The sequence below is a fragment of the Vipera ursinii genome, assembly GCF_947247035.1.
Source record: "Vipera ursinii genome assembly, chromosome: 6".
Classification (NCBI taxonomy): Eukaryota; Metazoa; Chordata; class Lepidosauria; order Squamata; family Viperidae; genus Vipera; species Vipera ursinii.
The window spans coordinates 57,124,045-57,147,826 of record NC_139515.1 but is presented as its reverse complement, the minus strand read 5'-3'; the positions used below and the strand labels follow the sequence as shown (position 1 = coordinate 57,147,826).

The 23,782-nt window shown below is 40.2% G+C and overlaps 1 protein-coding gene across 2 annotated transcripts; it reads right to left on the bottom strand.

The window, feature by feature from the left end:
• Positions 1 to 5,158: 5,158 nt before the first annotated feature.
• WDR91 (WD repeat domain 91) lies at positions 5,159 to 23,782 on the bottom strand. 2 transcript variants are annotated; one of them, XR_014492801.1, is made up of 15 exons: positions 23,588 to 23,782; positions 20,216 to 20,395; positions 19,416 to 19,622; positions 18,459 to 18,542; positions 17,922 to 18,049; positions 17,190 to 17,367; positions 16,856 to 17,014; positions 13,243 to 13,442; positions 12,764 to 12,914; positions 11,027 to 11,121; positions 9,905 to 10,073; positions 9,080 to 9,188; positions 7,870 to 7,982; positions 6,520 to 6,622; positions 5,159 to 5,905 (listed from the first exon to the last, which is right to left on the bottom strand). XR_014492801.1 is itself a non-coding variant. In XM_083365252.1 (15 exons), the coding sequence occupies exons 1-15, from the start codon at positions 23,708 to 23,710 to the stop codon at positions 5,741 to 5,743; spliced, it is 2,259 nt and encodes a 752-aa protein (XP_083221378.1). In that variant the 5' UTR covers positions 23,711 to 23,782; the 3' UTR covers positions 5,159 to 5,740. The 2 variants fall into 2 exon arrangements, 1 of the variants encoding a protein (XP_083221378.1); XM_083365252.1 differs by having other exon boundaries at positions 6,520 to 6,717.

The window sequence follows — 23,782 nt, the reverse complement described above, 5'->3', positions numbered from 1 at the left end:
ACCCACCACCCCCTCAGCTGGCACACTCTTGAGGCTCCGCAGCCCATGCAGCACAAGTGGGTCTGAGTGCTGTAACTGCCCTCCTGACCCTCCAAGCAACAGGCACAGGAAGAGGCATGGGGAGGCACGTGATCCTGATGTGCCAGGTGGCTGCCTGCCCCCACACTTGCTCCGTCCCACCGTTTGCCCCAGCTGTCCAGCAGCCGAGATCACGTGCCTCCCCCCGCGCCTCTGCCTCCATGTACTGTTTGGAGGGCTGGCCCGGTGGCTGCAGCACTCAGACCCACCTGCGCTATGTGGGCTGCGGACTACAGAGTGAGGTTGCTGCCAGATACAGTTGGCCCCCATGCACAGGATGCCCAGAGCAAAGAACGGCTGCAGCGGCAATCTGCCTTCCCCCTTTTGGCCTGTGAAAATTTTCCTCCTATTGGTCTGATGCACCTGAAGGTTCTGAAGAGAGAAGGATGGAGGGCAATGCGCTGGGCCAAGGCTACAAGACAAGGAGAGGACCCCAGAGTGGGAGTCGCAGTGTGTTGCATTGGGAGGACCCATCCAGGACATGGGGTCGAGGCTAGCCAACGACGGTAGGGAAGCTGTTGTCACAGCGCTGGAGGTCATGCGTCACCACCCGCTTGGCTCGACAAAGAGGCACGGTGCTCAGGCAGCCCACCCATATCCACCCCCCTCCAGAGGGTAACGCACATCGGCACCACCTTAGATGTCTGAGGCATGGCGCCATCTGATCCCAGATGCACCAGAGGGCAGAGGGTGCATGGGTCACCACCGCAAAGGCCATCCCCAGGGCAACCCCCTCCCCAGGGGGAGTCAGATAGGTCGACCTGCCCCTGGCCTCCCTTTGGCATCTCTTGCTCGTCGCTGCTCTCCGGTCCCATTGCCAATGGCATTTGTAGTAGGAGGCCCACCTGGCCTCACTTCTCTCTGTGCTCTCTGGTGGTGAGGTGGCCAGAAAATGCAGTCCCAGGATGCGGGGGGGGCAGAAGTCGGTAGGAGCCACTCGGCCCCCTCCCCGACAGCCCGCTCCATGCCCCAGGCCATAAAACCAGTCCCTCATGGCCCATGGGCGACTCCCTGGCTTGGTCCAGTAATGATCCTTAGGCCACCCGTCCCGCCACCTGCCTCACCTCAATGGCAGCAACAGCAGCAGCAGCCCCATCCAGCAGGAGCCCTGCCACCCCTCAGCCGCCCTCAGCCCAATCTGGGCAGAGAACAAGCACAATTACAGCAGCCTGAAGGCAAGCACATCCAGGCATCCCCTCATAGAAGCAGAGCCGGGCTGCAGCGTCCGGCACCCCAGGAGCTCAAGGACTGGGCACCCATCCCCCAGGCAGCTGTGCAAGCCCCCACATGGCCTAAGAGGGTGGGCAAGGCTCTAGCCCCGGTGCCCAACCTGGTCCTGCCCCCGCCTCTGCCAGAGATCCCTAGATTTCCCCCCCCAGCCCCATCTGGGCCCCCACAGGAGCTTAATATTGTTTTGCACCAAATTCAATGCACATTAAGGTTTACTATATTCCATGGCACTTATTCCCAAACCAGTAGACAAAGACTGCAGGCTGAATCCAATTCATCCCAGTTCCTCGCGCAACAAGCTGTGCAGTTATTCTTTTAAATATCTCAAGCTAGAATCTGTAAAACCAGTAAATCTTAATTTTTAAAAAGAAAACCACTGGATGTTTACTCGTCCTGCGAATGAAGATGCTTCGCGTTGCTTGCCGATGCCCACCTTGGAAAGCCGGAGGAAGAACTGGGGCTTTCCAAGAAGTGCTTATAGAAAAAAGAAACACCCTCACCCATCACACCTCCAAACCCAAAGCAACAGCATAAACAACCATTTTCTGCTGGCAGCTGGGGTGGAAGCCGGGTTTACTCCATCATGTTAGTTGCACACCAGTAACTTCTGGGACTTGAATTTCAAGGAGGCACCCGGAAGCAGAATGAGACATGTTGCGTACAGTAGACTAGAGCTCTGCGTGAGAAGGAAAAAAAGTGATGAAAATCAGTTTTTTCAAACTCAGCACCTTTAAGATGTGTGGACTTCAGAATTCCCTTAAGTCCACACAGTGGTGGGATTCAGCCAGTTCGCACCAGTTCGGCAGAACCGGTAGCTAATTTTTTGCTGCCCAGCCCCAGAATGGACTTCCGGAAGCGGCATCCACACAGAGAACCAGTTGTTTACATAATTTGAATCCCACCACTGAGTCCACACCTTAAAGGTACAGAGTTTGAAAAACACTGATCCAAATGTCATGCGGTAACCCCCTCCGTCCTTTGAATAATTGCCACAGTTCGTTTTATATCATTTTTTTATGTTAGTCTCAGAAATGTCCACATATCTTCATTTATCACAATTAAATACTTCAAAGTGATAAAAATGGTTTTTAGGTGCAAAACAATTTCTAAATAAACTTGATTTTTTCCTCTAAGAAATCTGACATGCATTTATTCTTCCCCTTAACTTCATATTCTGTTTGCACAAGACATCAAACTATATAATAGCTGTATTTTATCCCACAATTCTGTTTTAATAAAATTAATGTGGTTAGTTCATGATTTGGTGTGCAATGTCAAGCCACAATAACCTGTAATTATTAAACATAAACTTGTCATAGGAACGCAGACACATCTGAACTCCTCATGAGTCTCTATCACAGGAATGCTTAAGTATGGAAATTGTATATCCAACTGAGATTTCACACTGTTGCAGTGTGGGGTGCTACCATCTGAAATTCTGTCAGCTCAACAGTTTTCCTCCAATGAAAAAGGCCTTATTAATAAATGACAACACTGGGCTCCCCTCCCCCATTTTTTAATCAGTCTATATTGCACTTCCATAAACATGCTATGGTTGCAATGGTGCCATTTCATCTATTTCCCCGCACCTAAAAAAATAGAATGATTCTAAGTTAGTATAGGCCAGGGGTCGGCAACCTCGGCTCTTTTATGACTCGTGGACTTCAACTCCCAGAATTCCTGAGCCAGCTATGCTGGCTCAGGAATTCTGGGAGTTGAAGTCCACGAGTCATAAAAGAGCCGAGGTTGCCGACCCCTGGTATAGGCTGTAGGTTTGAACTTTTCTGTTTCTTTCAACCATCTTCAACACTTGCCAAACCACATTTTATTACACTATTGTTCACCTTATGCTTAGACTTCTGATGTGTTTAATCTATTACAGCTGAAAACCACAGCTGTGCCTCCTTAGATGTATTTCTGAGAGTAACTGCATTTGGTGAACTCGGGCCGATGACCAAGAATGCTATGCATGTTACTTAGTCATGGCCGAAATTGTTGGCACCCCAGAAATTTTTCCAGAAAATCAAGTATTTCTCACAGAAAAGTATTGCAGGAACACATGTTTTGCTATACACAGGTTTATTCCCTTTGTGTGTATTGGAACACAACAAAAAAGGGAGGAAAAAAGCAAATTGGACATAATGTCAAACAAAACTCCAAAAATGGGCTGGACAAAATTATTGGCACCCTTTCAAAATTGTGGATAAACAAGATTGTTTCAAGCATGTGATGCTCCTTTAAACTCACCTGGGGCAAGTAACAGGTGTGGGCAATATAAAAATCACACCTGAAAGCAGATAAAAAGGAGAGAAGTTCACTTAGTCTTTGCATTGTGTGTCTGTGTGTGCCACACTAAGCATGGACAACAGAAAGAGAACTGTCTGAGGACTTGAGAACCAAAATTGTGGACAAATATAAACAATCTCAAGGTTACAATTCCATCTCCAGAGAACTAGATTTGCCTTTCTCCACAGTGCGCAACATTATCAAGAAGTTTGCAACCCATGGCACTGTAGCTAATCTCCCTGGTCGTGGACAGAAGAGAAAAATTGATGAAAGGTTGCAACGCAGGATAGTCCGGATGGTGGATAAGCAGCCCCAAACAAGTTCCAAAGGAATGCAAGCTGTCCTGCAGGCTCAGGGAGCATCAGTGTGAGTGCGAACTATCCGTCAACATTTAAATGAAATGAAACACTATGGCAGGAGACCCAGGAGGACCCCACTGCTGACACAGACATAAAAAGCAAGATTACAGTTTGCCAAAATGTACTTGAGTAAGCCAAAATCCTTCTGGGAAAACGTCTTGTGGACAGATGAGACCAAGATAGAGCTTTTTGGTAAAGCACATCATTCTACTGTTTACCGAAAACAAAATGAGGCCTACAAAGAAAAGAACACAGTACCTACAGTGAAATATGGTGGAGGTTCAATGATGTTTTGGGGTTGTTTTGCTGCCTCTGGCACTGGGTGCCTTGAATGTGTGCAAGGCATCATGAAATCTGAGGATTACCAAAGGATTTTGGGTCACACTGTAGAGCCCAGTGTCAGAAAGCTGGGTTTGCGTCCGAGATCTTGGGTCTTCCAGCAGGACAATTACCCCAAACATACGTCAAAAAGCACCCAGAAATGGATGGCAAGAAAGCGCTGGAGAGTTCTGAAGTGGCTAGCAATGAGTCCAGATCTGAATCCCATTGAACACCTGTGGAGAGATCTTAAAATTGCTGTTGGGAAAAGGCGCCCTTCCAATAAGGGAGACCTGGAGAAGTTTGCAAAGGAAGAGTGGTCCAAAATTCTGGGTGAGAGGTGTAAGAAGCTTATTGATGGTTATAGGAAGCAACTGATTTCAGTTATTTTTTCCAAAGGGTGTGTAACCAAATATTAAGTTAAGGGTGCCAATAATTTTGTCCAGCCCATTTTTGGAGTTTTGTTTGACATTATGTCCAATTTGCTTTTTTTCCTCCCTTTTTTGTTGTGTTCCAATACACACAAAGGGAATAAACCTGTGTATAGCAAAACATGTGTTCCTGCAATACTTTTCTGTGAGAAATACTTGATTTTCTGGAAAAATTTCTGGGGTGCCAACAATTTCGGCCATGACTGTATATCTAAAAAATTATGGATCGACATAAAACCAATTCCAAGGTATGCTGTTGTTTTTGCTTGGATCTTAAGCCATGCATAGGTTTTTCACTGTGTATAGTGTATTCTTATCGTCTCCAAACATGCAAATTGCTAGAAATATAGAAGAAAGAAAGCTGAGAGTTCCATAAAACTCTCGGCTTGCTTGCTTTCCTAACAGAACTTAAATTAGAATGAACTGATTAAAAATTGGTAGTAATAAACAGATGAGCCATTTCATAACATTTTTACTATCATATGCTTCCTGCAGTCTATATCAGATGTCCAAAACTCTAAATAAAGGAAAATAAACAATATGAATTATATAATAACTTTTTTTCTTCTAGAAGCATAGCACGGAATGTTCTTCAAACAACCAAAGCAGCATAATGTAAATGCAATCAAATTTTCTTCCTAGTAAAAATGCAGCCAATACTGTTAGTATGGAAAAAGACTTCCCACTCCGTCTCCCACCTGCTAGAACCACAACAAATTTGTACTCCATCTTGGGACAAACCCAGAGAATTATGGCTATGTGCTAATGAAGACCAAGAGTTAAATGAACTGATCCTTATTGAAAGGAGCTTGATGATCAGGGAATGTTTAATATTTGTTGAGATGAACTGTTAGAAGGTCCCCTTCGAAGTGGCAGCAGTTTTGCAGTTAAATTTAACTCCTAACTTAAAAGGAGATTATGACCTTTAGACAAGTGATTAAACCCTCCCTCCCCACAAAACCCTGAAGCTAATGGTTAATACTGATTGATCATTCTTCTGTAGAAAAAAATTGTTCTCATCTTGGAGCATAGTTTCATTTAAGACTTCTGTGCAAGTAGAGTGGTTAGTTTGATCTTCCCATCCATGGATGCAGTGAGGCAGGTCCCACAATCCATGGCTGTGCACCAGTCCACAGTGACTACCGGAGCCCTGTGTCCTCCAAGGGAAAGACAGCTCTCTAGTATTTTGTCATTGCTATTCAGCTGAAATAGAGAAAAAATAAATCAAAGATTAGCAAGGTTTTAAGGTACAAATCACTTGCCAGTCTGGGATCTAAAATTCTAGGACAACTCTAGTCCTTTAAAAAAAAATAGAGTATTATCCTGGACTTTAAGCATAGAGCAGAGCTGAGATAAATAATGCCAGAATGATGATTAAAGTACAATATACACTAATGTCAATGAAGGTTATATGGATCATAAAACAGATCAAAGTTTCATCACTCTACTTCTCAAAATATGCTGCATTTATACTCTGTCTCCACTTACGTTTTCCAAACCCTTTAACAAGATATATGATCATAGGAAAATTAATATAGATGGCTACAAGAACCAAGATCTTCTTTGGTAAATTCCACCCAGAGGTACTATATGTAGCCTAACATATAATACTACCTTTCAATGTGGCTACTTGGTTTTGGCTTAGACATGTGATTTCTAAATCATATATGCTTTCATAAGTTATGCAAATGGTGAAACTGCATCAAGTTGATGCTTATTCATAAGTCATAGTTGAAGGCCTGGTTTAGAATGAACAAATTCAGTTCTTCAAACAAATTCAGAGACAGCATGTAATTATCTTAATCAATAGCTAGTACCTTGTAGATAACCCCTCCTGTGGAAGAACAGGTTAACATGTAGTTTCCTTCAGAATCAAATGCAAAGAGCCTTCCACGTGGGAATTGGACTTGTTTGTATCCGCTGTAGCCAGACAACACAAAGGGCCCAGTGGCATCTTTAGGGAGACTAAATTCAGAAATTTTGCATCCGATTTTATGGATATTCCATTGAATAAACTACAACGATATAACAGATCCCAGTAAGATATACAAGAATACACATGCATTCTTTACTTTGCAATATAGCACCCACAGATACAGAAAGAAAAAATCATTGACACCAGATGAAATGCAACCAATGGGGATCCCTACAAATTAGGACAACTGTTAATTTTCAAAATGATTTATAGATTCACTGGATGAACAGCTTTCAGATGAAACTTCAGAAGATACAGAGAGTTGCAAGGTCTTTTCCAGATATGGTGACATTAATTAGATGTAGTTACCAGCTATTTTGAGGGCCAAATATACCTCCAAAGGAAGATATACCTGAAAACAAACCCTAGCTTGATTTTTACACATGTGCCTAACATAAGCCCTACCCCCAAAAATAAGCCCTAATTAAGAGCATGTGAAACTGGCCACCAGCCCATTCCGTCTGGTTGTTCGCGGTGCGAGGTGAGGCGAGGCAGGGGGGGAGCTGTCCCACACGCCCCTGCAGCCAGGCCTCAAAAGCCCCAACATCTGTCTCACCTCATGGCGGTGGCACCAACAGCCCCGTCCAGCAGGAGCCAGCATGGCTGCCGCCGGCCCACTCCTTCTGCCGCTGTTTGCCGCCGCTTTCGCACTTCACCTCCAGCTTCCGTTTCACCGGCAGAGGCCATCAGGAAAGGCCTCTGAAGCTGAGAACAGAGCCCCAGGTTGACCTGCTCATCATCCCCAGCCTCCATTTCACCGGCAGAGGTCTTTCCTGAAGGCTCTGTTCTTGGCTGCAGAGGCCTTTCCTGAAGGCCTGTGCTAGCAAAATGGAGGTCAGAGGGTGACGCATGCATCAGCCCAGGGCTCCGTTCTCAGCTGCAGAGGGCTTTCCTGAAGGTCTCTGCCAGTGAAACAGAGGCCAGGGGTGATGTACGCGAGCGGCTGCAGAGGAAGTGGGCCAGTGGTGGGCACACAGGCTCATGCTGGATGGGGTTGTTGGTGCCACTGCCAAGAGGTGAGACAGTAGAAAAAAATAAGACATCTCCCCAAAATAAGGTCTAATGCCTCTTTTGGAATAAAAAAAAAGGAAGACTGGGTCTTATTTTCAGGGAAACAGGTAAATACTAATATAAATAAATGTGTTCCTGTCATATATAATGTCAGTTTGGCCACATTTTTTTTAAAACCTACCTTTCCATCTTCACCTATGCTATAAACAGCATTCTCATCATAGCTGAATTCAACAGAATAAACTTCCCCATCATGGGCCTTCCAGCTCATAGCACATTCATGCTGCTGCATATCTGGAAGACAGAGAGAAAAAAAAGGCCACGTGGATTATCCTCATAGTTCTGTAAGACAGTTTTTGAACTTGGTATCTCTCTTGGCCAACCATGTTGATATTCTGACTGAACAGACTTTTGCTGGCTGGTGTTATAATGGGATGATTTCTCTAGAGGAAGAAAACAACAGAGGAGGAAAATAATTATCTTTATCTGCATGAATACAACAGTTACAATGGTCTTCAACATGATTAATTCCACCAATCCTCCATCTCCACTCTATTAAAAGGCTATAGATGCTCTGAAGCTTGAGAGACACCAATTTGATAACCTCCTTTGAATTTGGGCACAACACATATTGTGGATTTAATCACTGGCTTTGCTTTTGGAGAAAATGGAGTTAGAACTTCATTCAGGGGGGGCGTGTTCTTCATCCCTAACTGAAGCTACATCCAACAAACAAAGACCAATTTTGAAACCTTAACAATCTCTACCAAAACACAAACAATCATTAGTTCTATTTATTCCAGTATGAGGTAAGAAAGCAGAGGAGAATGACCTAGTGATTAAAGCACCAGGCTAGAAAGCAGGAGGCTGTGAATTCAAGTCCCACCTTAGCCGTGAAAGCTAGGTGGGTGACCTTGGGCCAATCACCCTCTCTCAGCCCAAGTCGCCTCACAGGTTGTTGTCATGAGGAAAATAGGAGGAAGAAGGTGTGCTGGATATGCTCACTGCCTTGAGTCATTTGTATAAATAATATGGGATACAAATAAATAAAAAGTTAACTGCCAAGTCCTAACATGAAATCTGATATAGATAGAGACCTTCACTCAAGGTTTTATATATATATACAGATCAATAACAACCTCCCTGAATGTTGTATCTTAGCTGAGAATTATAGTCAAAATATACCTAAAGTACACTGCATTGTATCTATTAAAATGAGGGATCTAATAAAAAGTAAATGTTTAAATGAGAATAACCTCACTGGTTAATTTTTGTCAGTGTACCAGCCTTGACCCATTCTCCCACTCCTGCTCCCACAACGAAGTGTCTGCTCAGTAACTGAAAATCCTAGGACCTACAGAATTTAAAATGGGGGAAAAAAAGCCATTTACCAAAGAGGCGAATTATGCCATCTGCTGCTCCAGTGACCAGGAGATTCCCATTATGGTTGAAGGCTGTGCAGTTTATAGCAATTGGCTCTGGTTCAAGAGAAAATTGGAGCTGAAACAGCAAACAGAACACAGAATGTAAATTTTTTGTTCTTTCCCAAGGGAGCAATTACTCTGAGATATCCATCTGAGAATAGCATTGAAATGAGATGGGTGGCAAATAATTCAAATAAATAAATAAATAAATAAATAATCCAGTTGTTCAACCAAACACCACAAACTTACATCTGAGTTTCTTCATCTCCCACTGTATTCTGAAAATATTAAATGGACACAAGGAGCTTTTCATAAACTACCCTTGTTTCCTGAAAGCAGCTATTTATAAAATGAAAAAATTCCCACCAAGAGAGGCCTAAATATAACCTAAATAGAGATGAAGGATATCCTCCCCCCAAGTTCATTGGAAGAGACATACTTTTCTTTAACATGTTTTCTTTGCAGTTAACGATCTGCGTCATTCAAAGCTGTACAAAAAGTACATCTAGCCACAAAAGCCAACTAGGGATCCTTGGCCAATATTGAATCTAGAAGGTGGCAATAAGCAAACATACATTGGTCAAGTTGGCATTAGCTCACATCAACATTAAAGCTACTGTGATGACAATTATTCAAAAGTTCTAAGCAACCATAATATTAAGGAGAAATATATGACGAATTTGTTAAAAACATCAGTTAAGTACCCTCTTTTTTGAGCTATAGATTAAGAAAACATTCTTTTATTTTTATCAAACAAGCGCAAGGGTGTGTGGGGGGGAATAAACACTATACCTGCTGTTTCATAGTTTTGGTATCCCACAAAAGCAATTTCCCAGGAACTTGATTGATGCCCTTTCCTCCAGAATCTGATGTAGTATAATCTAGCTGATTGACAAGGCCAGATGCTGCAGCTGAACAGACAAAGGAAGCACCACTTGGACTACAAGCAAGGGACAGGATCCTGAAATAAAGAGAAACAATGTGGCTTTCCACATAGTCCAGCAAACCAAGAGGGAAGCCAACTGCTATTGGGACTGATCAGAATTCTACATTGTCCTTTTTCCTAACACAAAAATATGCATCTATGCTAGGTATAAATACCCACTTTCAATATTGAAAATGTAAACATGTACCTTCTTCATTCTCTCCTCCTCCAATCTCTGAAGATCTCTTAAATAAATGCAAATGAGTCAGAACAGCTATAGATGACTATGACCAAATATCTGCATAATAAAGTCTGTGTGTCAGCTCATGCTGCACCTCTGTAGGAAGCCCAAGAAAATCTTTTGCTTTCCTCTACCACTTGGCTTAGTCCTGTGCCTGATCATGTACCACTCTAGAACTTTGATGATACAGCAGCATTATACTCATCCTTTCTCTTTAACTGTCTTACAACTCAAAAAGAAGGAGGCTTGTCACACTTACGAAAAGTGACAAGTAAAATTTTTAAAGTCTTATGTGATTCTTCTGTCACAGAATTTTCCTATGCAGAGAAGCCATAGTATGTAAAACACCCCAAATACAGCATTAACAATTCCTCCCAAGACTGTTGAAATGGCAAAGGAGTGACAGAAGCAAAGCTGAAAATACACTCCAAGATTCCAATAAAGGAGAATATTTGTAGCTCAGAGTTGAAATGAGGGATCCTTGTTGCTTTCTGAGCTTGATCGTTTTCTTGCAGATGTTTCATTACCCAAACTAGGTAACATCATCAGAGTTTACCCTATGTTGGATAATGAAACATCTGCAAATACCCAGCCAAGCTCAAGAGAGCACTAAGGATCTCACATTCATGATTCCAATTCACAAATAAGCAATCAGCTTAAGCAACAATCAACAGTACTGTTCTTATTCATGTCACAAAAATAACTATCATTCAAGATGAAATACAAAAGCTAAAGATCAGGCTTATACCTGGGCATATCTTCATCAATGCTAATTTCACAAAGATTCTTCTTGGCTTCAGTGTCATATAGACGAACAGTACCAACTCCACTGCCAAGCAACAACTTCAGAGAAGTAACAGAGGAAAAACAGAGATGAACGATAGGATTGGTATTCCTCTGAAAATTAACAGGCTTTGTGTGTGTGTATGGGGGATGGGTGGGGGGTGCTTTTATCATTTAGCTTAGGCCATCTAGTTTGCTAGACAGTATTGCCTTCTTAAAGTTTACTTTAAAGTTTACTTAAAGTTTACATATTTTTAAAGAGGCCTGATTGAGAATAAACTTGTGTCTTGAAGGCTAGGACAAGTCGAGATTCTAACATGGTAAATAAAGAAATCAAACCTTGTCTTGTTCTAATCAATCCTTCTTTAACTAATCTTGTCCATAGCCTAACTGCAACTGTGAGATAGTTCCTGACAAAAAGGAAATTACCATTGTCTGAAAGGTAGACTTCTAAAATCTTGTATGAGAAAGAGGAAGGAAGGAAGGAAGGAAGGAAGGAAGGAAGGAAGGAAGGAAGGAAGGAAGGAAGGAAGGAAGGAGGGAGGGAGGGAGGGAGGGAGGGAGGGAGGGAGGGAGGAGAGAGAGAAAGAAAGAAAGAAAGAAAGAAAGAAAGAAAGAAAGAAAGAAAGAAAGAAAGAAAGAAAGAAAGAAAGAAATATGAGTACTTCCAGATTATCCTGGCATATTATTGTAAGGCTAAAGTCGCCTCCAGGCAAGATGGGCAGCACATAAGTTTAATAAAATAAATATTATTGCAGACTTTCTCATCCTTTCATACAAGGTATTTTTATTCTAAGAATTCTATAATAGTTACTATTAAATATTTAACATAAGGCTATTTATTTATTTATGCTTTACTTATGTTTTATGTTATTGTAATTTGTTTGATTGTTATGAGGCATCCATGGTGGGCAGCATATAAATTTAATTTATTATTATTACGGATGGTCATATGGTCAGCAAGATATTTAAAGAGAATTTGCATTTTTATCCATCTACTGATTCCTACTGAGGCAATGTTGTTGTTTGATGATGTTAAAGGTATCACAGGATGTAAACTGTTCCAAGAAAAGCTGCCTTTTGCAATTGACTGATGGGGATTTTGTCAATGCCAGTGATGTTCAAATGGTACTCCAGATGTTTGGGAATTATTATTATATAATCAGTTCAACGATTTAGGACAGCACACATTTAAAATAAATCACAGCATCAGCCAAGGAATACAAATAAGCAATAAGAAACAATCAAGTGGATAATCAAAATAGTTTTTAGCCACGGAATATTCCCAGAACAAGAGCTATTAAGAAGAAACTCAAAATTGCTCAGCAACAATAAAGAGCTGATACCTGTTAAACTGATGGAAGATATTAGAACACCGCTTGTAACCTAATATCCAAGCTGCAACCTTTTAGTTTCACTTTCTGAATTTATTTTTCAGAAATCACCCAACATAGCAAATTTGAATTCTGCAATCCTTTTCTATTAATTTTGCTACAAGCCTAGTATTTGTAGCATCATCAATGTCCTAAAACCATAGCTACTATCAGAGCCAGGTATCTTAAGGTACTTTTATGGCTAGGAACATCCAAGCAAAAAGGAAGGTGGGTTTAGTATAACTTCTTCAACATGGCTGCCTCCTCATAGACTGGACTAAAAATCATCCCTGGCCAAAACTGTAATCACAGTAACCCCAGCTACTCACCAGCCTGTCCCGTTTGGTTGCCCATTCCAGAGAAAGCAGTGGAGACTTGGAAATTGAAGATGCTTTTGTCTGCATGATAGGATTGAAAGACCACACCTTGATGACTCCATCCACATCTAAACTGGCCACTCTTCTGCCAGAGCAGTCCACCCTGCACACAGAAAGAAGATAAGACTTTTGCGTTTATAGCCTTCTCTTCATAAATTTGGTATGGATTTCTATTATCCATTTGATCTTTCACATCTATTAAATCCTGTGTAGATATATTCATGCTCATTTAAATAGTATTTCTAATATGCAAAACTTTGTATATTTCTTATGATAACAAAACATGTACTTAAATATAATTTGCAATCGACAGACTGGGAGCCAAGAATAAATGTCCACAATTTGGTATGGTAAGATCACAAAGATTTGGATTCCACTCTACTGAGATGATATTGATAAATATGACATTCAGTTTTCTATTCAATCCTTACCGGCAATGCATGATGGATGAGTGGTGTTCTCCATATTCCTCTTGACTCAGAACAATGAAGGGCTGCTCATGCCTTATGCCTCCAGCATCCATGACAGTTCCAAATACTTTTGTCTGGTTTTCCAGTTGTTCAACATGAACCTCAGGGAATGGCTCTGTTTCAATGACAGTAATCTCCACTTTCTTCTCAGCATTCTGTCCCTAAAAAGACACAGCCAACTAGGAGAATCAATTAAGCTCTTCAAACCTATCTTGCACCAAGCTAGGTTTTAGGTAACTAAGGCCACAGATTTGTATCCTATCAGCAACAATAAAAATATTATTATGAAAGTTACAAATTGCAGGATGAGACATTTTTGTTCATTGGTCTATCCATTCTCAGAGAAATCACCCTTGGGAAAAAAGCAAACACTCAACTATTTGAACCCAATGAAACTAGACCCCTGAACTCAATTCAATATCCAGTCTAAAATTACCTCCTCATTCAGAGACTGCACAATAAGTTAGACCACTGCATAACTTACTATATCTAAAAAGCAAACCCCTGTCATTCAGCTAGCAAAAAAGCAGAAATTCTGTATGATCTACTATAATATCTGATCACAGCCTAGTGGCATTATTTACGGCATTTAGGAGAATGTTTCAAGCTGGTACTTTAATACCTCATTATTAGAAGATCCAAAGCTTGTTGACAAACAACAAAAAGATTTTGAGATTTTTTTTTTCAAATATACAATTTACCAATTTGATCACTGCCTGGGAGGTGTTTAAAACATTTCTCGGTAGGCATTTCATAAGGGCTGGTTATACATATTTTATGGTGGAAATGTAATAAATCCAAAAGTAAAGTCATACATGATTTGGTTATATCTTCTGGTTGTTCTATATTGATTAAATATTATTGATTCTGAATCAAGTTTCAAAAGTGTAAATATATTACATTACATTACAAATATTTAGAAATTATCTATTTAAGATCCATCATGCTTAGATGGTAACAAGTTATTGTCATAGGAAAGCTGCATGTATAAATGGGACCAAAAACTGGTTAGATTAAACGTGCGCACCCTCACTTTTCAAAAGTTCCTTAGTGTTACAATAAAAGGATTGGACAATATGTTAGTCTGGGGTCAAGATTTGTTAAAAAAATTAGGTATTATCTATTTCACTTTCCTTTTTGTAAGTTTTTTGTATGTTTTCTGATTCTTTTCTATTCTATTAAACCATTTTTTTTAAAAAAAGAAAAAAGCAGTAAATGTTAAAAGGAGAAAAAATGGCTAAATATTAAATACTCTTCTATAAAGTATATTGCCATTCCCCAAATGTAAACCTTCTAAGCAGCAAATATAGCAAATGGTCCCCTGCTGCCTTCAGGGGCACAGAAATGGGAACTTACAAAAAATCACTTCTGCCTAGCGTTAGTTCTGTGTCACAGAAGCATCATGATTTTAATCAGTAACCATGTTGCATCCACATATTTATGTTTGTATTCAAGTGTAGTCTGAAGATTCCCAATGGTGTACAATATAACAATAAAGGTAAAGGTAAAGGTTCCCCCGCACATGCGTGCTAGTCGTTTCCGACTCTAGGGGCTGGTGCTCATCTCAGTTTCAAAGCCGAAGAGCCAGTGCTTGTCCGAGGACGTCTCTGTGGTCATGTGGCCGGCATGACTAGACACCAAAGGCGCACGGAACGCTGTTACCTTCCCACCGTAGTGGTCCCTATTTTTCTACTTGCATTTTACGTGCTTTCGAACTGCTAGGTTGGCAGAAGCTGGGACGAGTAACAGGCGTTCACTGTTACGCGGCACTCGGGATTTGACCCGCCAAACTGCTGACCTTCTGATCAACAAGCTAACCCACTGAGCCACCGTGTCCCTTAATGTAACAATGCTGACAGACAAATCTACATCTCCCAGAGACATGAGTAGTCTACAGACATTTCCAGCTTTTTTTCAATATGTCCTTGCCATTTGTTTTTAGAATTTGATTTTATACTATGGTATATTTTGGACATCTACATATTTTACAAACGGAACCCTGGATAATGAATTCTTAATGCAACAGCGATTGTCGAGCAGAACATATTTTTTTGGTTTAGAAAAAGTGATTATTGCCAAACTCAACTTTGAGATTCAGACACAATTCTCTAAGTTAATAGCATTAAGCAGGATTAGGCAGGAATATTTAGTACTTGTCACTTCCTCACTAAAAAACAGAAGCACTGAACAATTTTGACATAAACAGAAGATAACATATAAAAAGAGGAAAAACACAAAGCACAAGCAGAAACATTTTTTTTCAATCATCACCCACCAAACAAAAATAAATCAATGGAACTTTTTTGTTGAAACAGTCGAGAATCAAAAGAGGGGGCAAGATTAAATGAATAGTTTTCAATATGAAAGAAAGCATGCTGTGAGTTCCACATTTAAAAATATTCTACATAAGGATATTTAATTAATTGTGTTGAGGAAGTCAAGGCTTCTTCCAATACTGTAACACGTTGAGGGTTATAATACCAAGAATAAAAGAGCCTCAAAGGAGTATTTGGCACTTTTGCTGCAAAATGGCTGATAAAGCTCACTATTTCATTTCATGTGTACATGCAAACACAAACAAATTCAGCAAAAAATAAAGAGAATTAATTCTTAATGTGACCCTTAATCCTCCAAAAAAAAAGAGATCTCAAGGATTGAGCAGAAACAGAATAAACAAAGGAGACCATCTTAGAACAAACATTTAGGAAAAAGATTGAGAACACCAAAATACTACAATGTTTTAATCTACCCTGAAAATATTATCAATAATTCTAATTGCCCAAGTCAGCAAAATATTGAAGGACAATGAAGAACTCCCTATCTTCTAAAAGTTTATTTCTAAGGGTTCAAATTGAAATAAATTTTGTTTCTAAAATCTGTGCTGCAACAAGACTTTTTGTACATGTACCATGTCTTACTTATTTGCCATTAGAAGGGTAATTGTAAAAAAAACAAAAGGCATCCTAGCCCAGTCAGTTCTAATAGAAGAGGTAACTGTTAGGAACTTTCTACTATTCTAGAAATAAGTAACTGAGGGCTTATTACAATCCACAATAAATGTTCACATAAAAAGGACCAACTATATTTTCTGACCACAGATCACAATGGGTCTTTCACAAGCAAAATTTTTAAAGTGGGAAAGTGCTGCTTATTTCTTTTCCATCAAGTTTCAAAAGCTGGGAAGGCTTGCACAAGCTTTTTCCCTACAAAGTATTCATCTCTGAATGCAAATACACTATGGGAGAAATAAGCAGCTGACTAGTCATAGGGCAAAAAGCCTGCGTAAACTTCTGCTGCTCGAACTATTTTAAGGAACCTTTTGTCCCTTTCGTGATTCATAAGAGAACATCAGCTGGCAGAAGAAATAACACTGATGTTTTATCACTTGCCCAGTTCAAATAGGTGACTCATTAAAAAAAAAAACCCAAACAAATAAGTAACTGCTCAGACTCCACGGGTCATTTTGCCTTACACCAATCAGCTGGTTATGAGCAGAAAGACACATAGTTCACTTGACTCAGAAATACTCAGAAGGAAATGTTGCCCTATCCACACAAGACACTAGCTACACTACCTGGAAAGTTATTTTAGATCCAAACTCTTTCTTTTCCTTTCCACGATCCTGTAAACGTCTCTGATTCTGTTGTATTGAGGTAGGCTCCATGGAAACCACACCACCGATATGACTTTTTGATTCCTTGCCTCCAATTGCAGCCTCTTTCCCTTTGGGAACCTAGAAAGCAAAGGGAAGATTTGACACATTTTTATTCTCCAAAGCCCCATGTCTCTGTCTAAATTAGCAATTCAGGTACATAACAGAATAGCACACACAAAAGCAATACTGTATTGTGTACCCTGATTCTTACATATCACACACAGAGAGAGAAACTGCAATCATTTCTCCTTACCTGGTGGTTTGGCAGCTCTTTTTTGCCTCCTTGTGTGATTCCTGTCTGTGCTGATGTGGCTCCTGTTGGCTGGGTTGTTCTTGCAGGGCCCTTTTTGCTCTGAGGTAGCAAGGAAGACAGAAATCCTCCTCGGGCCTGCAGAGAATGTGCAGTGCTTCTCTGGCTGCATATCAAGTCACTAAATGAGATGCAGGGAGTAGTGGTGGGGAGGCAAATTAATGGAGGTGAACCCTAAATCTCCATACCTGACAAAAATTCCACTTTCCAAAAGAAGTTTCATTTATGTCACATAATGTTCATTTTCAGACAAAGAGTCCTTGAACTACACTTTTCCAACCTGGCTTGTTCAGAAACATTGTAGGATTCCAACGTTCAGAATTCCCACTCTTGAACAGCCAACTAGCTGAGAATTTATAGCAATACAGTCCCAAGATTCCTAGAGGCACCAGTTGGGGGATGCTTTCTTACATGAAGTGCATTTAACAACTCATGAAGATTTAAAAAAAAAAGATATAGCTAAACATCAGTTTTATGAGAACGTGGAATGCCGAGGGAGAAGGTGGAAGACAAGCAATACATTTCAAATGCTTCCTCATCTTTCTCTTCCATCATATCTGTCTATGTCTCTAGGAGAGTTCACTAGGTAAATCATGCAAACACTTCTATAAGGTCCAAGATTTCTCTGGGTAATCTAATTGTGTGCTCACTGACTAGCCTCTAACATACACTCACAGCTCTGAGTCTCCCAGATGGTCCATGTTAACTACATATGAAGGAAGTTTATGATGAAGTGTCAAATCCTCCTCCTCGTGTTGTTCCTCTTTTTTCATATGGGAGTATTCTGCTTGCAAAGCAAATAACTAGAAAAAGATGGAGAAAGAATTGGCCTTCCCTCTACATGAATGCAAGCCACAGAAATGGAAATTAATTGGTCATTAATGCCAAAACAGCAATTATATTAGCACAAACTATTAGGTAAGAATATTAGTTTATCAAACTACAACATGAATGGGCAGCATGCACAAGCATGCTTACCAGCCACAAAGGAACATTTTTATATGATTCATTTAAACATTTTAGGATAGTCTAACAAACATTGCTTGAAATTTGGTTTGTAAATCCTGAGTTGTTTGATACTTAGATCAAGTTCATATTATGAAGATCTATTTTTTTTCATAGTTTTTCTAAATACATATAGTGAAAGATTGAACAATATATTTCAGTGCCAGAACTGCGGCACAAATCTTAATATACAGGTGCAATTCTTACCTTTTGACAAAGGATTTCATTTTTTTCTTGCAGGAGATTTGTCCGCTGACATTCTGCTTCGAAGTTCAGAATCACTGGCACAGGTAACAAAGGTTAAGGATACTTAAGATACTTACAGGTCTCTTCCCTTTGCATATGCACCAAACTTTACATTCCAAGAACCCTAAGAATTTTTGGGGAAATATCTTAACTTTGCCTTCCCTGGTACTGCTCTTGCCCTATGAAATAACATCTCCCCTCACCACCCCCCAAGGTCCAGCATTAAAAACCTGACTTTGTAAGTCCTTTTGGACCAGTGGTCTATATGATCCTATCTGAATGCTATAGTAATCAGACATGTCAAACACAAGGCCCGGGGGCCGGATCCGGCCCGCGAAGTGGTTTCATGTGGCCCGCGAAGCCATACTGGAAACAGTGAGGGAACGGCCCCCACTGCCTTGGCCCTGGCCCAGAGACCCTCCTTCTGCCAGAGACCCTCAGATCTGTCTCACTCCTGCCCAGGCCCCCATAGGTACCCTTGATGCGAACGATGTAGAGCTGGCCATGCCCAACCAGTAGGCCATACGCACTCTAGCCACGCCCACCCAGTAGGCCACGCCCACCCTGGCCATACCCACCCGGCCCCCTGAGGGCAACCGCAATGCTGATGCGGCCCTCAATGAAATTGAGTTTGACACCCCTGTATAGTTTCTCAAACAGTTTAGCCAAAAATTACATTTAGCTGGGTCTCTAGTACACAGTTCTAGCATGGTAGAGTAATGGATGATTATTTAAAATATAAAAATATACATTAATTCATTAGTTATAGAAGCAGTTGCGCTAGAATGGAAAGGTGATTCCTATTGCCCTCATAAAAACAATTATTACTTTCTAACAAAAAACAAGTAAAAGAAAACATGTGCACGGAAAAGCAGTTGCTTCAGGCTTACAATATTCTTCCATATGGAAAAGGATATGAATACACTGAAATAAAACACTGAGGAAGTTATGTAGAGAAACAATAAAAATATCTATCCACCGACGGGAAAAATACATGGCAAAGTTAGGATTTGCATCTGGATTTGGGATAAAAGGCAAAACAAACCAGTCCTTCCATTCAGTCTGATTTTGAAGTTCGGAGGCTTGTTTGAGAAAGAATTCTTGTATCTTGTCATTTCTGTTTGTCTAAAATGTACAAAAAAGAGATTCAGATATCCCTTTTTCCCACAGCAGCAGCTGTTCAATCTTCAGCAGCTGATAATACAGATTTTATAGCTCTCTAACAGAACAAGAGTATCTTTCCCACTAAACTACACAGCTATTTTCTGAAGAATTATGAATATCTTGTTTTGACAGATTACAGATAATCCTTGACCACAAATGACCCCAAATTTCTGTTTCTAAGTGAGACAGCTGTTAAGTGAATTTTGCCTCATTTCATGATCTTTCTTGCCACAGTTAAGTAAATCACTGCAGTTGTTAATCACAGTTGCTAAATGAATCTGGTTTCCCCATTGACTTTGCTTGTCAGAAGGTCGCAAAAGGTGATCATACAACCCCAGGCCACTGCAACTGTCATAAGTGAGCCAGTTGCCAAGGATCTGCAGCAACATGAGGATGCTGCAATGGTCATAAGTGTCAAAAATAGTTATAAGTTACTTTTTCAGTGCTGTTGTAACTTGAAACAGTCATTAAATGAACTGCAGTAAATCAAGGACTACCTGTACCTATTTTTAACTATCCTTATTTTGAAGCAAGCTTATTAAGTTGACACAAACCTGCACAGCATGAATGAGATAATAGCGGTATAAGCTGATTTTCAGCTTGTTCACTGTAGGTCGATACATATCCTCCAGTCGACTGAAAAGGCGTCTGTCAAGGTAACTCCAGTACTCTCGAAGAGCAGCTAGATCATAGCTGTGAACAAACTGCAGAAGCTGGTCCACTATCTTGTCCACCTAATTAGAAACCCACCAAAGTAAGTTATGTAATCAACAACTTCAGTTATCAAGAAAAATCACAGCAATAATTAGGGGGTACAATTATCTGTCAGAGGATAAAGGAGAGAAGGAAAAAATCAAAATCATGTATGTTGACCATGATTTACCAGGCGTCTCCTTTAAAGAAATAAGATTCATATACTGTATATATAATTAAAATATACTTGACAGGGTTTAATAGTTCAGAGCAGTACAACAATTCATATTAAAGAGGCAGTATAGTAATACATGTGGGGCTGTCTCTATTACCTAACTTCACATGGGCAAATTTGTTCCAATCCCAATTCCTCTACTTCCTCTCCAAAAACATTGAGGGTCTGACAGCCTGGCTAAGGAGAAAATTTTATGAAACACATGTGCAACATTAAATAAATGGTTAATGGAGATTAACATCCCTCTGTTAGCTCCTGCCATTTTTGATAAATATTTAAGACTTTCTGATGATCCGTATCCAACATATTAATCGACTCAAAAGCCAAGACAATTAAAAGTTGTCCTGAGAAACTACAATAAAGATTGCTTCTAATTTCTTTGTTCCAGGATGAAACATAACTATCCAGTAGTATAAAGAATGCAACTGAAAAGATATGTCTTAAATTCCAAATGAGGCAAGCCAGGCTTTGAGGTAACAAGATGCAATGGGAACTATCTGGAGTCCAGGATGTAACTCTTAAAATGTTTGAAGAAATCTTTATAACAACAGACCTGGGAGTCACATAGTATTTGCCTGATTGTTTTAACTTTGAAAAAATGAATGGCAAGTGGCAGGTAACTTAATATTAAGTACAGGTAGGGAAGCTTAGAACAGTTTTGGAATATCTTTGGTTACTATCTGGAACAATCCACATTTGTTCCCTTCAAACACTGAAAAGTATCTCTAAATTGTGACCTTCTGATTTATTCTCCATCTGCCTTTAACTCTGTTACTGAGAAGACCATAACCTTTGTTTCGATATACAGGTAGTCCTTGACTTATGACCATTCGTTTAGTGACCACTTAAAACAGCACTGAAAAACGTGACTTACGAAAAGGTCTTTGTCTTAATAACTGATGCAGCATCCCATGTTCACATGATCAAAATTCATGTGCTTGGCAACCAGTATTTACAACATTTGCACAATCCCAGAGTCACATGATCACCATTTGCGACTTTCCCAGCTGGTTTCCAACAATGTCAATGGGTGAAGCCAGAATTGCTTAATGGCAATGGATTAGCTTGACAACCATAGAAAAAAAGGTTGTAAAACTGGGTGCTTTGCTTAGCAGCAAGAATTTTGGTTCTAATTGCCATTGTAAGTCAAGCACTACCTGTAATTTGTAGCCAATTTTTCTTATTTATAACCCTCTATCTCAGGTCAATTTTAGCTTTAAAGGGAATGTCTGGTTACTGGCCTGTGAGTAGAGTAATATACAACTGTTGTCAGCTAAAACCAATAGAAATAGGAAAGAACAGGTTGTTTCAAAAAGGAACTTGAAATAGAACATATAAAGAAAAACCAGAGATATAGAAACATTTACTATAATATATACAGTAACTTTCCAGACAAGAGTTGCATTTGGCCTTTGAATGTTGGGTCAAAGTGCTACAAACCAAATATTAGTTGGTAGGATCAGGAGAAAAATATTTTATTTCATTTACTTTTGCCATTCTAGATTTATGTTTCATAATTTTCCACTTCTGTCATATTTAAAAAATTACAGTTTGGTAACAAGCGTTCTGCATATTGGTAAAGAGCTGGCTGGGACAATAAGGTTGGAATCCAGGATACTTACGTAAAGTTTTGGGTTGGGTGTGTGGTTTTTCTTAACTTTATTTTATTTCATTCTTTTCATATTAGTTTTGTTTGTATTTTTAAACATTGTTGTTAACCAACCAGAGTTGTGTGCCACAAAGTAGGTAGCAATACATAACTTTTAAACAAAATAATTTTAAAAGATCTATCACGACTGCACCCTGGCTTTAAAAGCATTCATTTCAGAAATTACATGGATCCCTGAGGCTCCCGATTATGCCTCTGTCTGAAATATTAAATCAATTTAATAGCTGTTTAACTTTTTGGACTTAGTCTTTTTAAATAAATTCTAGTGACGATTATTTTATTTTGATTAATAATCTATTAAAAGGTAAAGGTTCCCCCGCACATGTGTGCTAGTCATTTCCGACTGTATGGGCCGGTGCTCATCTCCGTTTCAAAGCCGAAGAGCTAGTGCTTGTCCAAGGACATCTCCGTGGTCATGTGGCTGGCATGACTAGACGCCATAGGCGCACGGAACGCTGTGACCTTCCCACCATAGTGGTGCCTATTTTTCTACTTGCATTTTTACGTGCTTTCGAACTGCTAGGTTTGCAGAAGCTGGGATGAGTAACAGGCGCTCACTCTGTTACACAGCACTCGGGATTCGACCCCGCCAAACTGCCAACCATCTGATCAACAAGCTCATCGTCCTAACCCACTGAGCCACCGTGTCCCTTCCAATAATCTATTATACATACATATATATATATATATATATATATATATATATATATATATATATATATACACACACACATATATATATATATACATATATATACATATACATACATATATACATATACATACATACATATATATACATATACATATATATATATATATACATATATATACATATATACATATACATACATATATACATATACACATACATACACACACACACACACACACACACACACACACACACACACATATATATATATATATATATATATATATATATATATATATATATATATATATAAGCAAAATGTCAACATCTAAATCTACACATGCTCTTCACCTCCCGTTCTCTGAGAAGACCGGTTCTAAAGAAGAGCTGCAAGGGACTGACTGGGTGCCTTCTAACTAACGAACTGGAAGCAAATCCAAAAATAATTTCAACCAGTCCCTGCTGAAAGGCAGGCCCATCCAGCCAGAAACCGCTGTTCCGGCAAGACGCTCAGAATTCCGGGGCACAACAATGCTTTCTCTGTTCCTGCTTCTGGCAGTAGCAAATCAGCGTGAAAAAGGAAGACCGGGGAAGGGGCGTTCTGGACTAAATGCCCTCCCCATCACCTAAACCTCCTCAAACTAGCTCAGGCCTTCCCTCCCTGCAATCCTCACCCGGAAGCCTTTCTCCTTGTCTGCCTTGATCTCCGCATCTAGTTGTTTCAGCGTGGCAGTGAAGCCGCGGAACAGCAAGTATTCCCGCACCAATTCGTCAACACGCTCCGCCGCAGCCGCCATCGCGCCCCCGGCTCGACGACAAGACGAAGAGACGGCCGGAGTTCCATGCGCCGCCCTACGCTCGCTCGCTGG

What these genes read in the sequence shown, in the direction of transcription:
- WDR91 (XM_083365252.1), bottom strand. Translation starts at nt 23,710, where the DNA reads ATGGCGGCTGCGGCGGAGCGTGTTGACGAATTGGTGCGGGAATACTTG. An exon ending in ATTGATGAAGATATGCCCAG is followed by an intron (nt 10,074 to 11,026) that starts GTATAAGCCTGA and finishes TCTTTATTTCAG; the next exon opens with GATCCTGTCCCTTGCTTGTA. An exon ending in GCATAGGTGAAGATGGAAAG is followed by an intron (nt 6,718 to 7,869) that starts GTAGGTTTTAAA and finishes ATATCGTTGTAG; the next exon opens with TTTATTCAATGGAATATCCA.